Below are 20000 nucleotides of genomic sequence, written 5' to 3'. Positions count from 1 at the left end.
TACATCAATCAAAATATTATTTTGTTTTTGAGGATCGGATATCGTCCGGATTAAATGAGTGTCAAAATCTGTTGTGAAATCTGATAATTTAAAGAAATAACAAGTCTTATAACGAAGCCGATATACCTATTTACTTTAAGCAAGCAAGGCTTTGTTCCCTCCTCCATACATACACAAGAAAATGTGAAATTTCCAAAGCATTAAATTTAACTCTTTCTACTGTTTGAAGAATTATATTGAGTGAACAAAAATTTCGGAACGTAACAAAATTATCCAGTTTCATTGAACTGTATGATTTAATGCATTCACTGGAAGACCTCACGGCCTGTCCCTCAGAGGGACTGCCTATCCATGGTGTCTGCCAGATCTGTGTCTATATTTTCCGACGTTTCACGAGGTGCTCTACAGGGAATCAAAGCAAATCTGGTAAAGAAAAAAAATGGATGTTTAAAAAAAAGTTATAACGTTTGTGCAGACCTAAAACCAATGTACCATGTCACTTGTGCACAGATGTGCAGGCAAAATGGTGGATTTTCTGCAATGTTTATTTCAGGGAACCAACTTCACAGGGTTGTGTGACCGGTATAATGTTCATGAGGATTTGGTTCATGTTTTCTCTCTCTGCCCTCGGTATGATGAGCCCAGATCCTATCTACTGCATTCTGTCCGTGTCATGGGGATCACGTGGTCAGGCCTGCTGGATGCGTTTTGCCATCTGACTCAGAATCACCTGCAGTTCTGTCGATGAGTTTTAAAATTCATTAAAGAGACGGGGAGAGCAAAATAAGCCTCCATATCGGAGGTGTTTAGGTGTGCGGCGTACATAGAGCTTTGCAGCTCTCAAATTGGCAATAAACCCCAAAAAGAAAGAAAGAACAACCACGCTACGTCATTCTGAGTGAATCATTCACTCACTGCAGACACTTTTGCCATGCCATGTTATTCAGAGCAAGTCGTTCGTGCTCCGTCATTCAAAGGGAGGGGTTCGTACCCCATCATCCTGAGTGAGTGGTTCGTGCCCTGTCTTTCTGAACGAGTGGTTCATGCCCCTATCATTCTGAGCGAGTGGTTCGTGCCCCGTCATTCTGAATGAGTGGTTCGTGCTCGGTCATTCTGAGTGAGTGGTTCATGCCCCATAATTCAGAGGAAGTGGTTCGTTCCTCGTCATTCAGAGGGAGCAGTTCGTGTCCCCTCATTCAGAGGGAGTGGTTCGTGCCCCGTCATCCTGAGTGGGCGGTTTGCGCTCCGTCATCCTGAGCAAGTGGTTCGTGATGAGCATGATCCCGACTGCTAAGTCATTTCCCTACCCACCTTGGCACTTCTCACGATCCTGATGAGAAGTTCCAAGCTTGGTAGGGAGATGGATAATATCCTGAAATGTTTCAAGGTCTCGGAACAGAAAATGAAAGCAGCCACTGAAGTCCCCATTATGAAATTATTTTTTAAAATCACAAGCCAATCAGCCTCCATTTCATTTTCTGAGCCTTCAACCTCAACTGGACAGTCTGCCACAAGTGATATGTACTGTATCCAACCCCAATCATGACAACACATATTAACAAGGCGTTCTCCTCGAAATTGACGGAAACCAATTTCAAGATGGCTGCAATGGGGGCCACATTGAAAATCGCAGCGTGCCCATTTTCGAAAGGAACCTTCCTCTACTCAACCCCAACACACTCTGCAAAAATGGATTTAATCGGAAAAGGCGTTCTCCTCGAAGTTGACGGAAACCAAAAGTTGACAGACGGACGCCCGGACGGACGCCTGTGACGACAATACCCCTTTGGGCTGAGGGATAAAAAAAAGTACTTCATTTTAATGTTTTTATGTGTTATATATTTTATTTATGCATTGTTTACTGCTTTTTTGCCCCTCTTCACTCCTTCACTCCTCCACCCCTCCTCACTCCCTCCTGCTTCATCGCTCTCCCACCTTCATCACTCCCCCACCCCTCCTCGGTAGATCTACCTCCTCGCTCCTCCACCCCTCTCTCTTTTTCTCCCTTCCTCCCCCACCTCACCTCGTCCAGACGGTGGTTATGTATGGTCGGACCCTCCCCTCATACTGCCTTAACTTGCCCTCCCATCATGCTACCTTGCCTTTCCACACCCTTCCTCACTCCCCCACCCCCTCCTTGCTTCCCCACACACCTCGACATCCCTCCTCCTCACTCCCCCTCCCTCTTCTCACCCTACACTCCCTCTCCTCTCCCCTCCTTCTTAGTCCCCCCACTTCAGTGAAGCGACAGGTTGTATTTGCTAATACGTGTGTGTGTGTGTGTGTTCATAAAGCATAACATATTTGTTCTGCTAACTTCTCTACACATACATACATACATATATATATATATATATATATATATATATATATATATATATATATATATATATATATATATATATATATATATCTCTGTGTGTGTGTACAAGCCTCCCTCCAGCCCTTCCTAATACAGTGCAGCACCATCTTCCCACACCTCTTGCCTCTCTCTGTCTCTGGATGGTGGTTATCTCCATACGTGGCTGGATAGTGGTTATGGCCGGGCAGAGTTTGTTTCCAGACGTGTCTGGGTGGTTCCGGGTGGTGTTTATCTCTGCACTGTGTATCTCCGGACATGTCTGGGTGGTGTTTGTCTGGACCGTATTTACAGTATGACCGGTAGAAAATGGATTACAGACATTATTTTGTTTCCATTTTCACTGTTATTCTATTCAGAATCATTTTGATGAGATGGTATGAATCGGAAATAACACTTTACCACTTGTCTGGCCTTCCCTTCCTCTCACCTCATGCTGCCTTCCCTTCCCCCACCCCTCACTCTCCCCCCTTCTCTCTTTCCACCTCCACAATCTCCCCCCTCCTCTCTCTTCACCCCCCCCCCCAACTCCTCTCCCTCTCCCCACTCTGTTGTCCCATCAGCAAAGCGACGGGTGGTATGGTCGGACCCTTCCCTCATACTGCCTTAACTTGTCGGACCCTCGCCTCATACTGTGTCGAGAAGTTATGGACCTCCCGTTGAGGGAGGTCCATAAATTCCGGAGGACTCTTTGAGGCAGGGGTTGTTATGAAGGTTGTTCTGAGGTTTTTGACAGGGTTGTGGTGGTTGAGAGTCGAGTGAGGAAGAAGGGTCTTAGAGGAAGTTCTCCACGGGTTTCTGACAAGGTTTTGGATAGGGCTCTGAGGGTTGTTGTTGAGCATGCAGTTCTTTTGAAGTGGAGGGTTGAGCTGAAGGTCGTGAAAGCGGCGAACGTGTCCCTGCTGGCCCTCTACAAGGAAAGGAAAGAGCGACCCTGACCCACCTCCGTGGACCCCGCTATTCACCACCCGAGCTCCGCCACGAACCACGAGTCCCACACGTGCGACTGGGGACCAAACCAATGACCATTGTCAGGTGCCGCACCATGGAGCACCCCCTTCCTCTGACGGTCAGGTACCCAGCTGGACTTTGACCCCCAGCTCGTCTCTCTCCTCGGCTGCGAGGGTCCAAATAAAGAACTCTGGGTTTATTTTCATTTGTGTGTGTGTCTGTGTGTGGGCCCGTCTAAGTAGAACTGAATAAGTGCTTGAATCCTTGTAAATCTTGCTTGCATATCCGAGTTGTCTTCCCTGTGTCTTTTTATTGTAAATAAACAATTGTAGAAATGTCCCCAGTTCGTTTCCGTCCTTTCTTGAATTGGTCCAGCATGGTTCGGATCTGAGTTTAGGCAGGGTTTTATCCCCAGTAATCGGACAATTGTAGCCGGGACGTCCTGGGCAGGCCCGCTCGACTGCATCCGAGCCGGAAAGGTACTGTAGGTGGCAGAGCGGTAGTCGGTAGGTGTAATTTTACCGCTGCTGGTAGAGTGAATCCGGTTCGGCCAGGCGTTCCGAGGGCATGGATCCTCGGTAGCCGAGACCGCATGGTTACTTAGGTACATTAGATCAAGACAAAATAACCCTACGCCACGCGGTCGAGATATTGGCGTTCCACGGTCGGTTAAATGACCCACCGGCTCGCGGAGTTATCCGAGCGATGGCCTACAATTCCGGGGAGTCTGGTGGAGACGACGTAGCTTTCCCCACCTCGTGGTCATTCTCCCCACCGACCCCCGGCCCGCAACAATATATATCAGTGGAACATTCAGTAGAAATATCATGCAATATTTCGTTTTTGGCCGAATGTCTTAACGGTGAAGAATAACTTTAAAAATTAAATAATTATCATATCTGGATCTGGATTTGGATGTTCACCAAAATCAAATCAATTCGTCCTCGTCAAACACCAACCCGTCCACTAAGTTTCATCCGAATCCGTCCATAACTTTTTGAGATATCCTGCAAATAAATACAGACAGACAGACAGACGTGAAAACATAAGCTCCTTCCACCTTCGGTGATGGAGGTAACTAGAGCGGCACTCAGTCGAGAGCATACCTCCCCCGGGCTGAACAGTTTATGTTTTTGATCCCACTGACAGGCCGGATATGCATCCGTACCTGAACCAAAATCGAATCTGCTTGTTCTTGTCACCCACCCCACTCAACCACCAAGTTTTATCATAATCCATTCATACCTTTTTTGAAATATCATGCTAGATATCGTTTTTGGACTTATTTATTAATAGTGAAGACTCACTTAGAGAATTTTTTTAAAAAGACATCTCGTATCCAGATCCGGATGTTCACCAAAATTTAATCAGTTCATCTTTGTCACACACCTGGCCTGTCCACCACGTTTTGTCTGAATCTATCCACAACCTTTTGAGATATCCTGCTCACAGAGACAGGGGTGAAAACATTACCTCTGTCCACTTTCAGTGGTGGAGCTAATTGCACAGTTGCAGTGAAAATGCAGTTGTTGAGGTTTCCATGTGCCTGATTGTCTCTGGATGATCAATCATTGTTCTGGATCTTCCATCACATTCATCATGGTTAGTGATCACATTGTCTGATCGATTTATGAAATACTCAGATCGGTGCAGTTAAAGTTTATTCCCTGGACTGCTGAACGTACGACAGTCAAATCCTTTTTGGAATGGACAGAACCTCATGGCTCGGTGGCTTAAGTGAAGGGGTGCTGGAATGGTATGGCATGGCCTGGGTTCGAGTCCCAGTCGAGTAAACTAGTGGATCAAATTAATGTGGTGTTGATGGAGCATGATGGACCAAATGGCCTTCTCTTGACTCCTTGTATATCATAAAAGCTGAACCTCATCTTAATGATTTGAGCAATGGAAACATCTGCTTTTTCTGGGACTTTTTATGTTGCGATATTATTGTTCATGGGTGCAATGAAAAGGTGAGAGTTGGACATGCTCAAAATCTCACCAGTTATTGTATTTGAGTTTTAAAACGTTGTTCATCATTTACTTTTATGAAGTTCCCCCCACCCCCACCCTCATTACCTCTGTCACCCAAGGTAGAAGGTTATGTTTCACCCCTGTCCGCCAAAGCAGAATATCTCAAAAAGTTGTGGACAGTTTCAGACGAAAGTTGGAGGACAGGTCAGGTGTGTGACAAGGATGAATCGATTCGATTTTGTTGAAGATCCGGATGCAGATCTGGCCTATCAGTGGGATACAAAACATAAACTGTTCAGCCTGGTGCAGGTATGTGCTCGACCGAGTGCCGTTGTAGTTCTTGCTGTGGTGCAGGGCTAATGACGACATGAGCTCCGTCCCACAGCAAGAATCGGTTCACAGGACAAAATCGCACCACTGGTATCCTCCGGTGACTCGTGTATGATCCTGGATAGTGCAGAAACCTGGCAAGGAGAATGTGGCGTATACAATGATAAAAACATCATTATCCAGGTTAGAAAACCACCAAAAGCCAAAATCCAAGGTCCATTCTTTGCGAGCGACTCAAATCATTAACATCAAAAACCCAGAGAAAAGTCGAAGAAGACGATGCCGAGAGTACAGTATCCCAAAAACTAGAAGACAGTGGCGTGTTTGGGATACCAATGCATTTCGAGCAAAATGTAAGAGCCACACGATAGAAACCATCACCACCTCAAGTTCACCTGTCAATGTTCCCATGTGAACCCTCGAGGTTCACGATGCAGGTACCGAGATTCAAAGTGCATATACGTTGTTGTTTCTACAATTGTATACTAATGTCCTTGAAGTCCATGCAAAAGTACACCGGTGTCTATTAATGTCTTTATCTTGCATGTGATTTTTGTACAAGCTCAAAGTAGGCCTGAGATCACTGCCAATAAAAGACAACATTAACGTGATGCTTGAGTTAAATAATGTATCTGATGTGCTCCACAGGTCAGAAGTTTTAGAACACCCCCATTTTCCAGTTTTTACTGATATTTAAGCAGTTTAATGTTTCAATGTAATCTGAAATTAAAGCATAGAACAAATAAACAATTGCAGATAAAAAAGAAATCATGGAATCGTTTTGTTGAACAAAATTTAATCTAAATTTTTGACTTTTAATTTAAAGATTTAATCTAAATTATCTAAATCTGTTGCACTTGTAGGTTGCTTTGCTTTCACCCTTCTGTCCAGTTCATCCCAAACCAGCTCGATGGGGTTTAAGTCTGCAGACTGTGCTGGCCATTCCATGGTTTGAAGCCTACAGTCTTGTTCTTTTCTTCGAAGGTAGTTCTGACATAGCCTGGAGGTATGTTTTGGGTCGTTATCTTGCTGTAGGATGAACCCCTGACCAACTAGGCATAGACCAGATGGTATTGCATGGCGCTGAAAAATGCTGTGGTAGCCCTTTTGGTTCAGGGTGCCAGTCACTCTGTGCAAGTTGCCGACTCTAGATCCAGTAAAAGAGCCCCAGATCATCACACTTCCTCCTCCATGTTTGACAGTTGGTGTCACACACTAAGGAACCATCCTTTCGCCTATCCGACGGCGTACAAAAAACCTACGTAATGAACTGAAGATTTCAAATTTTGATTCATTGATCCATAAGACCTTCCAGTTTTCAGTAGTCCACTGGCGGTGCTTCATGGCCCAGGCAAGCCTCTTTTTCTTATTTTGCCATCTTAGCAATGCCTTTCTTACTGCCACTCGACCTGTCAAACCTGCAGCTCAAAGTCTTCTCTTCACAGTTGAAACTGAGACTTCCTTACTTCGACCAGTGTTAAGCTGTGCTTGAAGCTGCTGTCCTGTGAGCCGCCTATCACGCAAGCTGTGGACTCTCAGAAACTTGTCTTCTGGTTGTGTTGTGGCTTTGGGTCTGCCAGACCTCTTCCTGTCAAAGTTTCCTCCAGTTTCCATGTGCCTTTTGATGGTGTAGGAAACTGTACTCACTGACACCTTGGCTTACTTTGCAATTTCTCGAAGGGAAAGACCTACACTTTTCAGGGTTATAATGGTCTGTCTGTCTTCCTTCGTTAATTGTCTTTTTCTCACCATTATGATAGTAATATACTACTTCCTGCAGTGCAATATTGTCCAAATAATGCTTCAGAGGGTGTAGCAACACAATCTATTCCAACACTGCTATTATACAGACAGAGGGTTTGTAACTAATCAACAAAAGTTGGGACACCTGTAGGAATTGTTTGCATCAACTTTCAAGGCTTAATTTACTTCCATTGCTGCAGAACAGCTGCAGTTGCTAACCCATTACTTGTTCCCTGAAAAGGGCCTTTTTTAACAACTCTTAAATTTGCATTATTTTTCAGTTTTTGGTAACCTAAACTTTTTTTTTCACCTCTGGCAGTTTACCGCTTAGCTTTGTACTAATTCAGGTTATTCACTGGACTTGAACTGCTTAAATTTCAGTAAAAACTGAAAAATGGGGTGTTCTAAAACTTTTGACCGGTAGAGTAGCTAACTTATTTTAACCAACGTCCATTGTGGGGCGTTCATCTTCTTTCATATGCAGCAGATACCCGGGGCGAGGAGGGCGAGGTGGGCAGCTGATGCAGTGATTGAGAGATACTGAAGAAGAGCTCGATACCAGGATAAGCGACCATATTTAGTACTGCTTGTAATGAAGAAACTTCTCAAGAAGCCAGGTACAGATGCACCAATGTGGTTTTGAGGGGAGGTCACTTTTTGTGGATCTGCACCACAAAAGCTCCCACCCCTGACCCCCCCTTTTGTGAATTACTACATCAGCCTAGCTCCCTCATCTCCTCCCAACCCTGAAAATCAAAATGCCACGAACAGCACATGCAGATATAACCATCAATCCTTATAACAAAACATATATAACAATGTTTTCCAACAGCAGATACATTTACCAATTGCACGTCATCTTTGTCGTACAGTTTGTGATTCCAAATGCTGATAAATTTTTAACATGCCAAGATTGAACGAGTCGGAGTGGAGAGATTCTTTTCTTCCCCTTTGTTTGTTTGCCATGAACTCGACACGACAGGTAACGAGACCAGGTGGCAAACTGCACCGAGATAGCCGCAAGTGTTTAACTTTTATTTCATTAAGAATAAGATCGGGCCATCAGTCTCAAAAGTGGTGATGACAGAGAATACAGACAGAAAATGTATGTAAACACATTTTCAAAAATCAACAAATAACTTATCAAGTTCATACAGTAAGAGTGACTCCCAAGGTTCAACATTTCTAGCTCTTTCCCAATTACATTTCATCTTTAAAATGGAGTTAAATACGATCCACAACTTCTGATTCTGAACTTCTACTTCTTTGCTGTAATAAAGGACCTCATTCCCATCAATTATGACATGGTCACTGGTTTCGCCAACTTGCGCAAACACAGACTATCACTGATGTAAACTATACTGCATTGAGTCGCGTTGGAGACAGGGGTGCTACAAAGACTGGTAAATTAATTTTTGAGTAGTTGAGATGATAATCATACTTGGTTGGTTTTCCCAATGAATGAAGTGTGAAAGAAACAACTGTTTCAGCTGTACTTTTGGAACAAACGTGCCTTATCACAATGTTGGTCTCGAGTGATGTGGATGTACATGCTCTTTACGACAAAGAAATGTGGACATGGGATTTTGGGTGCGATTTTTCTGGAAAACGGCAATCAACAGATGAGAGTGTATTTACCCCACTCGCCCCCCCCCCCAAACACATGAGCACCCCCTCACTGAGCTGGCCTAGAGTCTAGAGGTACGCACATCCACGTCTGAGCTGACAAGCCTGGGTTCGGATCCCGAGCCAGTTATAAACTGTCTTCCCAGTGTTTCACAGGCAGGTGATTCATCAATGTGTGTGTCGTCCCTCTACTCGGATGGACGTTAAACTGGCGTCCTGTCTGCCAATATAAGTCGGTAGACGTTAAAGTCCACAACTGTTAAAGTGAAGAGTCAGCGAGCTATCACCGGCACCCTGAACAAATTACAAATTCCTGTCCTAACTAGTTAGTCGAGAGTCAGGCCGAGCCAGACAGTTCGTGAAACACTTGGGCCAAAAACTTCCCCCTGGCCAACCCCATAAGAACAACGAAGAAGAAGATTCACATCCACTCACAAACTTTTCCAGTGCCTGCTCCCTACCTTTCCCCCCAACCACACATTGTTCTGTATCCAAGGCTGAAATAAAGTCGTGTCTGTTGTCATAAAACTGGTTATGTTGAGAGTTCCATTTAACTGCACATCTTCCGAAGAATCAAAGGCCAAGTAAGATCTTGTCTCTGCTGTTTAATAACTGCATCTGCAATTGTCTTTTCAAAGGACTTGAGAATTTCATCGCATCCTATGCATGAAAGAGCGAGTGAGTATTAATGATGCATTTGACGTCTTGTTGTATAATCGTCTTGATGGGGAGCCATGAACTAAACCAAACATTTAGATTTATTTTCCGCATCGATGATGTAACCAAGCATTTGAAGGTGAATACCATGAAGGGGATCAACAATTTGGACTCGGAACAGTTGTCGACGACATTCAAAAGGAGAAAGCATTACTACAGACACTGAATAAATATACGCAGGTGAAGAAATTATCTCGTCAGAGGGCATTTTATGCAACGGTTAATGACATGCAGGTTATACAAGTCACCATGGAAACTGCTACAATTCAAAAAATATTAAAAAAAAAAAAAGCGTCGGAGATTGTGAATAAAATTTACAGTGAACTCGACAAGCCAGTTCATGGAGCGTGCTGGGGATGTACTTATGCAGGTAAAAGAAACAGGTCCATGTTCGTTGTGCTGTGCTCGGTTTAAACATGAAATAACTGTAAGTGGTGTCTGACTTTCAATGTGCTCATCATCAATATATTAAATTGGGATTGCATTCAAATACAATCCCCATTGATTATATTGGAATGGTATATGCGGTGCTGCGACCACTGCTGCCCAAATGGCCAATTCGTGGATTTGTCATCTCGCCGGATTGGTGTCAGAAGTGGGATGACGAGGTCTACCACTGGGTCAAAAGTGTCGGTGTTTCTTTGGCCTTCATTTCAAAGACCAAACTGTGATGTTTTGCATATAACATGTTTACAGTATTGTTACTTTTCCATAATTATTGCGTTATGTCATTTTTCCTGTGCATGAATGTTTGCCAATCAAAATCAGCGAGATCGTTACAAAATGGTCTCCAAAGTTTTCCGACATAGAGTTAAGTATAGACCCTGTAGAATTAGTAAAATGCTATATTAAGACCGTCCAAGAGAAGGGATTCTGCAGTAGTGTGCGTGCCCACGGCGAATAGTGACAATAGTGATGAGCACAGGCAGGTCACCGTGCTGAAAGCTTGGGGAATGGTCGAGTGAAGCTCAGACAAGTAAACCGTGCTGAGAGCTCGGGGAGTGACAGCAGAGTGAGGAACATAAACAGGTTTCCAATGCAGATTCCTCCCTTGGTGCAGCTGCTGCACTCCCCATGCCGGACCTCGCTCGGACCGACCGGCAGCCACTTGCACAGAAAAATATAAATAATAACAATAAATGTACTCCTCTAGGACCGTTATACCACCTCTCCAGTCAAGTACCCACTCTCAGTACCACTTTTACACAAATTGTCACAGTACACCGCACAGCACCAGCCTCGACACCCCCGGCCCAGCACTATTCCCATGATTCTCCAGTTACAGCACCGTTCCGTCCGGACCTAAGTTCGACAACAGCGCTGTCAGCACCCGAGCATGTTGTAATCAATGGCGTGTACCGACTCAGTGAGACATCCATTCGCAAAGTGTAGACTGCACGGTATCAAGGAAGCTACGTCGGCATATAAACACTGCACGGTGACTGGCACGTGGACAGTTAAAAGCGAACGTGGATTTGTTGCTGGCAAACAATAAGGAGCTAAGAGAAAGATAAACATGTACAGAGACATACTACAAGAACGGACGAATATTCGCAGACAAATATAAAGCGAGGTTTCTCACCGTGTCGATCTCAGTTTCAATTGGCCAGTTTCAACCAACGTATTTGGTGCCCAACACGCATGCAGTGTACGCGTCCGTCCCAGGACTGTCCCTGGTGAGAAGCAGAGAGGAACCAGGATGGATACAGACAGGGACAGACAGAGAAAAGAGAGAGAACAGTGGAAGAGAAAGAGAGAGGGGAGAGAAAGAGGGAGGGGGAGAGGGAGAGGGGGGGGGAGAGAGAGAGAGAGAGAGAGAGAGAGAGGGAGAGAGAGAGAGAAACAGAGGGAGCGCGATGCGCAGCGTGGATCGTACCCACCCCCAACCCCTCGCGATGATGATAAACACACCCAGCACTTCACCAAAGTCACTTTTACTTTCACACCCTGACTTTACACTACCTTTTACTTTACACTCACACCCTGACTTTACATTCACTTTTACTTTCACACCCTGACTTTACACTCACGTTTACTTTCACACCCTGACTTTGCACTCACTTTTACTTTCACATCCAGACTTTACACTCACTTTTACTTTCACACCCTGACTTTACACTACCTTTTACTTTACACTCACACCCTGACTTTACATTCACTTTTACTTTCACACCCTGACTTTACACTCGCGTTTACTTTCACACCCTGACTTTGCACTCACTTTTACTTTCACATCCAGACTTTACACTCACTTTTACTTTCACACCCTGACTTTCACTTATGCTTTCACACCCTGACTTTACACTCACTTTTACTTTCACACCCTCACTTTTACTTTCACATCGGGACTTTACACTCACTTTTACTTTCACACCCTGACTTTACACTGACTTTTACTTTCGCACTTACTTTTACTTTCACATCCAGACTTTACACTGACTTTTACTTTCACACCCTCACTTTACACTCACTTTTACTTTTACACTCACTTTTACTTTCACATCCAGACTTTACACTGACTTTTACTTTCACACCCTCACTTTACACTCACTTTTACTTTTACACTCACTTTTACTTTCACATCCAGACTTTACACTGACTTTTACTTTCACACTCACTTTTACTTTCACACCCTGACTTTACACTGACTTCTACTTTCACACTCACTTTTACTATCACATCCAGATTTTACACTGACTTTTACTTTCACACCCTCACTTTACACTCACTTTTACTTTCACATCCAGACTTTACACTCACTTTTACTTACACACCCTTACTTTACACTCACTTTTACTCCCTCACTTTACACTCACATTTACTTTCACATCCAGACTTTACACTCACTTTCACATCCTCACTTTGCACTCACTCATGCTTTCACATGCTGACTTTACACTCAATTATACTTTCACACCCTGACTTTGCACTCACTTTTGCTTTGACACCCTGACTTTGCACTCACTTTTACTTTCACACCCTGACCTTACACTCACTTTTGCTTTCACGCCCTGACTTTGCACTCACTTTTACTTTCACATCCAGACTTTACACTCACTTTTACTTTCACACCCTGACTTTACACTCACTTTTACTTTCACACCCTGACTTTGCACTCACTTTTGCTTTCACAACCTCACTTTACACTCACTTTTGCTTTCACACCCTGACTTTACACTCACTTTTACTTTCACATACAGACTTTACACTCACTTTTACTTTCGCACCCTCACTTTACACTCACTTTCACATCCTCACTTTGCACTCACTCATGCTTTCACATGCTGACTTTACACTCAATTATACTTTCACACCCTGACTTTGCACTCACTTATGCTTTCACACGCTGACTTTACACTCACTTTTACTTTCACATCCAGACTTTACACTGACTTTTACTTTCACTCCCTCACTTAACACTCACATTTACTTTCACATCCAGACTTTACACTCACTTATACTTTCACACCCTGACTTTGCACTCACTTTTGCTTTCACACCCTGACTTTGCACTCACTTTTACTTTCACACCCTGACTTTGCACTCACTTTTGCTTTCACACCCTCACTTTACACTCACTTTTGCTTTCACACCCTGACTTTACACTCACTTTTACTTTCACATACAGACTTTACACTCACTTTTACTTTCGCACCCTCACTTTACACTCACTTTTATTTCACACCTTCACTTTACACTCACTTTTACTTTCACATCCAGACTTTACTCAGTTTTACTTTCACATCCTGACTTTACACTCACCGTCACATTTTGATCATCAGTTTTATACACTCACATTCACCAATTACTCTGACTTGTCGTCCCCTTTCACACGGTCATTCAATCCCTCATTCAAACTTCTACTTTTGCAAACTCATATAAACTTTCATACACGCACTCATCACTGATTTTATAATAAAAATCAGATTTGTTATGGTCCGTCGGAGCAATTCACTTACTTTGCCCTTTTATCTTCACTTGCCAATAATTTGTCGAACACATTTACTCATGGAAATATAATCCGTAGCCATAGCCTGAGCTGTGATGATTATTGTTCGCCGGCTATCCGCAGCAGCTGCTTCAAGCGACCGTTGAATCATTTTCGTACCGTCGCTGATGGCTGAAAACAAAATTCCTCGTCTTCGAATGGCACTCCATTGTTAGTACACAACTTTCTCCTGTGTGCGTGTGTGTGTGTGTGTGTGTGTGTGTGTGTGTGTGTGTGTGTGTGTGTGTGTGTGTGTGTGTGATTTTAAAAATAAAGTTATGGATTTATTTGTTTTTTAATAAAGAGGAGTGCTAAAAGATGGCAAAAAGTTCCACCAGGAATGATCAAATATCAAATTTTGAGATAATATTTTTCCCTGTTTTGACCCCTATGACCTCAAGTCCCTACCACTTGGGGCATGAACTGCAGGTCAAGTCCCAAAAATAGTTACATCTTTCATGCGTCCCCCAATGCTGATTGCATAAACAAAGTTTCATTAAAAAATGTTTTAAAATGTGCCTGGAATTACATTTTTCGGTATTTGACTTTTGACCATGCGCCAGGCTACGTGCTATGTGATGATCATAATTACCAAGTTTGGTGAATTTCTGCATAACCGTTTAGGAGGAGATAGCGTGACAGACGGACGGATGGACAGATTGGCGAAGACGATTCCAATATTCCGTGTTTTTTTTTTTTCCAAAAAGCGTAGCGATAACTATGAAAACAAAATGGCAAGGTTCAGATTGGATAAGACCCCAAGGATGCATACAGGGCAAATATAACGAGATAAGGTGGAGATATGAAATGTTTCAGAGAGAGTAATCAAACTGAAATTCGACAGTTGTGGGATGTGTTATGTGTTGTGTGTTATTTTACAAACAATTTCGGGGACAATTTCACCAAAGTTTTTCCTCCATACTCAGGATAATTCATTTTATTTTATTGTTCTGATTTCAGTTGATCCAATGTGTGCAGATTTTCCTCAGATTTTCCGCTCTACCTTCCAACATTAAGGGGGATGAATAACTTCACCACTTTTAAAAACGAACACACAAAAAAAGTTTTCTGATCAATCAAGTTAAAGGCAGCTTTTGGTAACCTTTTTTGGGAGCTTTTGCTGGAACTTGGATAGAATTTGCTGAATTGAGAGCTTTATGAATATTTGTTTCCCTAAAGGACCTCAATGGAAATAAGGTAGCTCTGTAACCGGCTTTGTGGGGTTATCCTTTGTGAAAATACCAACTCTTGTGTTTGTTTACCTCTTGTTCCCACCTTCTTCCCTTTTCCTTTTCTACACGTTTTGATATATATGTGTGTGTGTGTGTGTGTGTGTGTGTGTGTGTGTGTGTGTGTGTGTGTGTGTGTGTGTGTGTGTGTGTGTGTGTGTGTGTGTGTGTATGTATGTATATATATATATATATATATATATATATATATATATATATATATATATATATATATATATATATATACACACACACATTATTTTTAAGATTGTTGTTTTCTGTTGCATCCTTGTACTCTTCATCCTGCCATGTTCGTTTAACCAAATAAAATCATTCAATCATTCATTGCACTATCAAGGTAAATCAAGTAGTATATATAGATCCGAGGGGATGTCTAAATATATCTCATTTTGTCATGCACTCACCCTTGAGAATCATCTCGTCTTGATTACATTCCAGATGGAGTCTCAACTATAAAACTACTGTTTTGAAGGTAGCGCCAGCAAGAGGAACTGCATCTCAGAGTATGCTATTGTTTCGGGTGAGAATTTAAAGCCTGCTCGCCAATCTGCATTGAGGTTGGAGACGTTACAGGTCCAACAGTAGGTTTTTGGAAAAAGTGGGCTCATGTGTGTGCGAGTACCCTGGTTAATTCCTTGTTGGAGACTGGGGGATGTGGGGGGGGGGTGGGGATGTACATTGAGCACACACTTATTCGTCTTCTTCTTCTTCTTCTTCTTCTTCTTCTCCTGCCTTCAAGGCCACAATTATCCCCACATTCTTGTGGGGGTTGACCAGGGAAAGTTCTTGGCCCAAGTCTTTCACGAACAGGCTGGCCTGTCTCCCCATTCAGTAGTTAGGGAAGGAATTTGGAATTTGTTCATGGTGCTGGCAAGAGATGTCGAGCTCTGACATAACGAACCAAATAGCTGTTCGGTTTACGTCAAAGGAAATGCAAAACAAAATGTTTTTTCGTTTTACATCCTTAAATGAAAATACACCATTAAAGAGCAAATTAGAGTACAGTTGAAATTTTTTTTAGTGACGGTTTTTGGCGGTAAAAAAACAAAACAAATTTGTACTGTCGGAAGTTCAAACGTTACAAGAATTTAATTGTCGGACGGAATTAATTAGAAAATAGTGGCTGTACTTGGGCTGTTGGTTTTAGGGGGTAAAAAGAAATATATCATAACCCACCTCCCCTAAGGTTTGAGAGGGGCAGACACCATTTCTGTCCATGTGAATGTGTATCGTATAGCGCCACCTGGTGGAAGCCGGTATTACAAGTCTTAACTCGACAGTTCATAGAACACGATACCCCACGCAGTGTCATTCAATTTTATTAAAATAATCATTTTAATGATCGTTTTTTTTAATCCGGAAGTGTTGGCTGAAAAACAAAATCTGGATGTGTAACCTGGTGTTGGCTTAGCGGTTTGGGTGGTGGCTTGGGATCCCAGGTAGGCTTAGCGGTTAGTGTGGTGGCTTGGGATCCTAGGGTCCTGAGTTCAAGTCCCATTTTCCCCTGCATTAACATCAGAGGGTTGACTCAGCCTGTCATCCTTCCGAGGTCGGTGAAATGAGTACGAATGTAGCAGCCAAAAGGCTGCACACGAAGGGAAGGGGGATCAACAGATTTATGAAATCTGGTATTGGTGTAGCACAGGCATGATGGGCCGAATGGCCTCTTCATGCGCATAATTTCCTTGTAATTCCTCGTTAGTTCAGTGCTGTTGTCGTTGTCCAGCAGCATTCCTGAACATCACCCCCACTGAACCTTTATTTAAATTTAAGGACAGTCTGAAAAAACCGAGGTTCTTCGAAGTATTATGGAAGGTGATTTGTGTTCCACAGTGTTGAAGTATATCATTAAATTAAAATAAAATATAGATTGTAAAAAAGGCGTATTAATAAATTAATTCCTGATTTTTACCGCCATTTTCCACAGTGTCGATTACACCACCCGATCGAACACATGACATCAGTTATCCGTGACTGTTGTTTGTGTCATTTATAACGTTCTCAAATACAGTACGTTTCATGTTTGGAATGATTGGTTCACGAGCGCCAGCCAGAGTGACCACTATATTCGTTATGTCTGTGTGTCTGTCTGTGTGTGTGTCTGTCTGTCCAGAGCATAACTCTGTGGACTTTGATCCGATCTTGATGAAACTTGGTTATGTGTTCGATATCAATGTCTAGTTGTGTTTTCCTGGATGAGGGTGTGCTACGCCCATTGTGGGCGGAGCCACGCCCCAACTGGATGAGGTTGAGTCCCTTTATAGAGAGAGTAGCGACATTGAGGGTCCGGAAAAAATCTAGTCACGTGATTGCGTGGAACCATTTTGAGTCCATCGCGGACAGGATCGGACGCATATCGGTCAGCGTTTTAACGTTCCCGCTGTACGCAGTGTTCTCTTTCACGTTTTACATCGATTTTAAGACAAAATGACAGGTTGTTGCACCTTTGGGTGCACAAATAGAACGGAGAAGGGATTCAAGATGTATCGATGTCCATCAGATGCTAAAAGATGGAAAATCTGGGAGAACAGAGTCAGTCGTGTTGGATGGAAAGCAACTTCTTCGTCAGTTCTCTGCCAGGTCAGTGCGATGGTGGTAATGGTCCCATATGCATATATTTGTGTGCTGCGAGTGAGACTGGCCTTTGCTTTGGCTTTCCAGGCTTGTTATCCATTGCTCCTGGATTAATTAGCACTTGAAGGGGAAGGCATCTTTATTTAAAATTAAGTTTGAGTTAGAGTCTTCGAGCTGGATCAATTAATATAGGGTCGAGATCATGTCTCCAAAGTCAGACTCAGACTCAAAGTCAAAACAAAGACGAATGAACGGAGAACGGATCCGGGCGAACTCGGCCCATGGGCTAACACGGCCCACTCTTCAAAGGCAGGGTTAGGGTCAAAACTAACCCTAATTCTGACCCTAACCCTAACACTAACCCAAAACCATAACCCTAATTTTTAAGAATAGGTTATACCAAAGATTTAAAATCTATTGGTGTGGGTGTAGACTGCCAGATCTCAGGATACTAAACAGGTCGACACCTCATAGAAGCATAGAAGGGAGCCCATCTAACTTTGGAGTGTAAAATGGTCAGGACTGGCTTTTACCTTCAGGGAATGAGGAAAACATGAGGGAAACATAAGGGAAATGAGGGAAACAGGGAATGAGGGGCCGGGTGGGGTGGGCTACTCTCTTTTTGGTGGGATTAATATATGATCGGCAACATGCAGCAAAGTTTAGATTAATAATTTAAATATGAAAATTAAACAAACACAAATATATCCCCACACACGATAAACAAAGTCAAGCAACTGCAGAAATACAAATATAACTCCTAACATTGTATTATACATTGTACATGTATAAGCAGGGAGGTGGGAGTTCGAGTCTCGCTCTTGCCTACCTGAAATTAAAATGAGGCTGAAATAAGCAGCACGTGGACTTGTCTAGTTCATTCCTTCTTTGCAATGGTTCTAAATGTCTGTGACTATTAAATCACAACCAGCTCTGTGAATTTCTTCTTTATCATAAGGCTCCGAGTTGTCATAAATCTTCTATTTTGTCATCTTCACATAATTTGTTCATTATCAACATGGAAAAGACCATTCCCATCTCTCATACATGGAGAACATAATGGAATACACGGTTCAATGCACTAGCACCATACGGCGGCTCTGCACGCGCACCGCACTGAATGGACTCAAAATGGCGACAAATCGTTAGTTGTCGCTACTCTCTCTATAAAGGGACTCCAGGATGAGGGAGTGCTACGCCCATTGTGGGTGGAGCCACACCCCAAAAAATAGCCATTTTTAGGGGGTAGTCGGATTAAAAATCTATCTTCTCCGAGAGAATTGACTGAATGGAATGGGTTCTTCGGTATTTGAACAGCAAAATGAATTATCTAAAACTTGTCGTTGTCCGATTTTTTTCATTTTCGTCACAAGGTCAAAAACTTAGAAAAATCGCGAAATTTGACATAAAAATCATACGACCACCCAAACTTTGAGAGCGAGGATGACAATATTTTTTGTGCATAATCTTGAAGTCACTCCCCACCTAAAGTCTTCAAACCATTTTGCTCTATCTCGAACACCTTGCCCGTGGCGCCGCCTTCAAGTTTGTTTTAACTCTGATTTCATCAAAGTATGGATAATCCGAGGTGTGCGAAATGCCATATAGTCTATATGACGTTATATTGTTCCTGGAATGTTCCAGAGGAAGTTTTGCACCAAAGGTCATAATCCTTGCCCTTTAAAGGCTACAAAGGTCAAATTTTCAAAGTTGTGGGAATCGAACCGGGTTTTCGACCTTCTTCAACGAACTAACTCCAATAAGCTATAGCACGTATCCTGTTTCCTTATTTTCATGTCCACAACATTGTTTTGTGACCTTTAAAGGTGATGCAAAGGTCTAATTTTGAAAGTTGTTGAATGAAACCGGGTTTTCGACATTTCGCAGCTAATAACCTGTCACTCGTACCACATCATGTTGATCATTTTTATAACTTGGTCAAACATTCAGGGCGAATCCAAAAGCAAGGTCGGGAAAAAATGAAAAACTTTTCTTCATATTCATGTTCCCACCTCGTGGACAAAAGAGAACATTAAATTTAAACGAACTGATCGTCGATCATAAAGTTCGCGTGCGCGGGGTAATAAAATATACCACACTGTGTCCTGCAGCGCATAACATCCATCAACGTGGACGAGTGAACAGGCCCGGAAGGACAAATCGGTTGGCTCACCCTCCTGATGGGATTTTTGGGTTCACGATTGGCTGTGACGCAAGCACGTGACATTTGACGCAAGCACGTGACATTGGACGCAACCACGTGACATTGGACGCAACCACGTGACATTGGACGCAACCACGTGACATTGGACGCGCAGGGCCGAGGAAATAAGATGCGAACGTGCTGTCTTCCAAGACAAATCTGGGAAGTACCTTGTGTTTGCGGTTGATCGACAAAATGCCATGAAAGCGAAACAATGTATCAGACAAAGACAACGAGACGTTTCCCATGACAACCAGAACACACGGCACACACCACGTACCTTGTTCG

The 20000-nt window shown here is 43.0% G+C and overlaps 1 protein-coding gene across 1 annotated transcript in view; it reads right to left on the bottom strand.

Annotated features, from left to right (window-relative positions):
- LOC147016098 (uncharacterized) overlaps nt 1-20000 on the bottom strand; it is a 209224-nt gene that overhangs the window by 189200 nt on the left and 24 nt on the right. Inside the window, exon 1 of the mRNA XM_085849143.1 lies at nt 19993-20000. This exon is cut by the window's right edge and continues 24 nt beyond it. Coding sequence (XP_085705269.1) covers nt 19993-20000 — 8 coding nt within the window. The remainder of the gene's footprint in view (nt 1-19992) is intronic.

This window comes from Eptatretus burgeri, chromosome 12, assembly GCF_056783735.1.
Source record: "Eptatretus burgeri isolate ZD-2024b chromosome 12, Ebu_testis_v1, whole genome shotgun sequence".
NCBI classification, from domain to species: Eukaryota; Metazoa; Chordata; class Myxini; order Myxiniformes; family Myxinidae; genus Eptatretus; species Eptatretus burgeri.
This window is presented reverse-complemented; position numbering and strand designations above follow the sequence as displayed.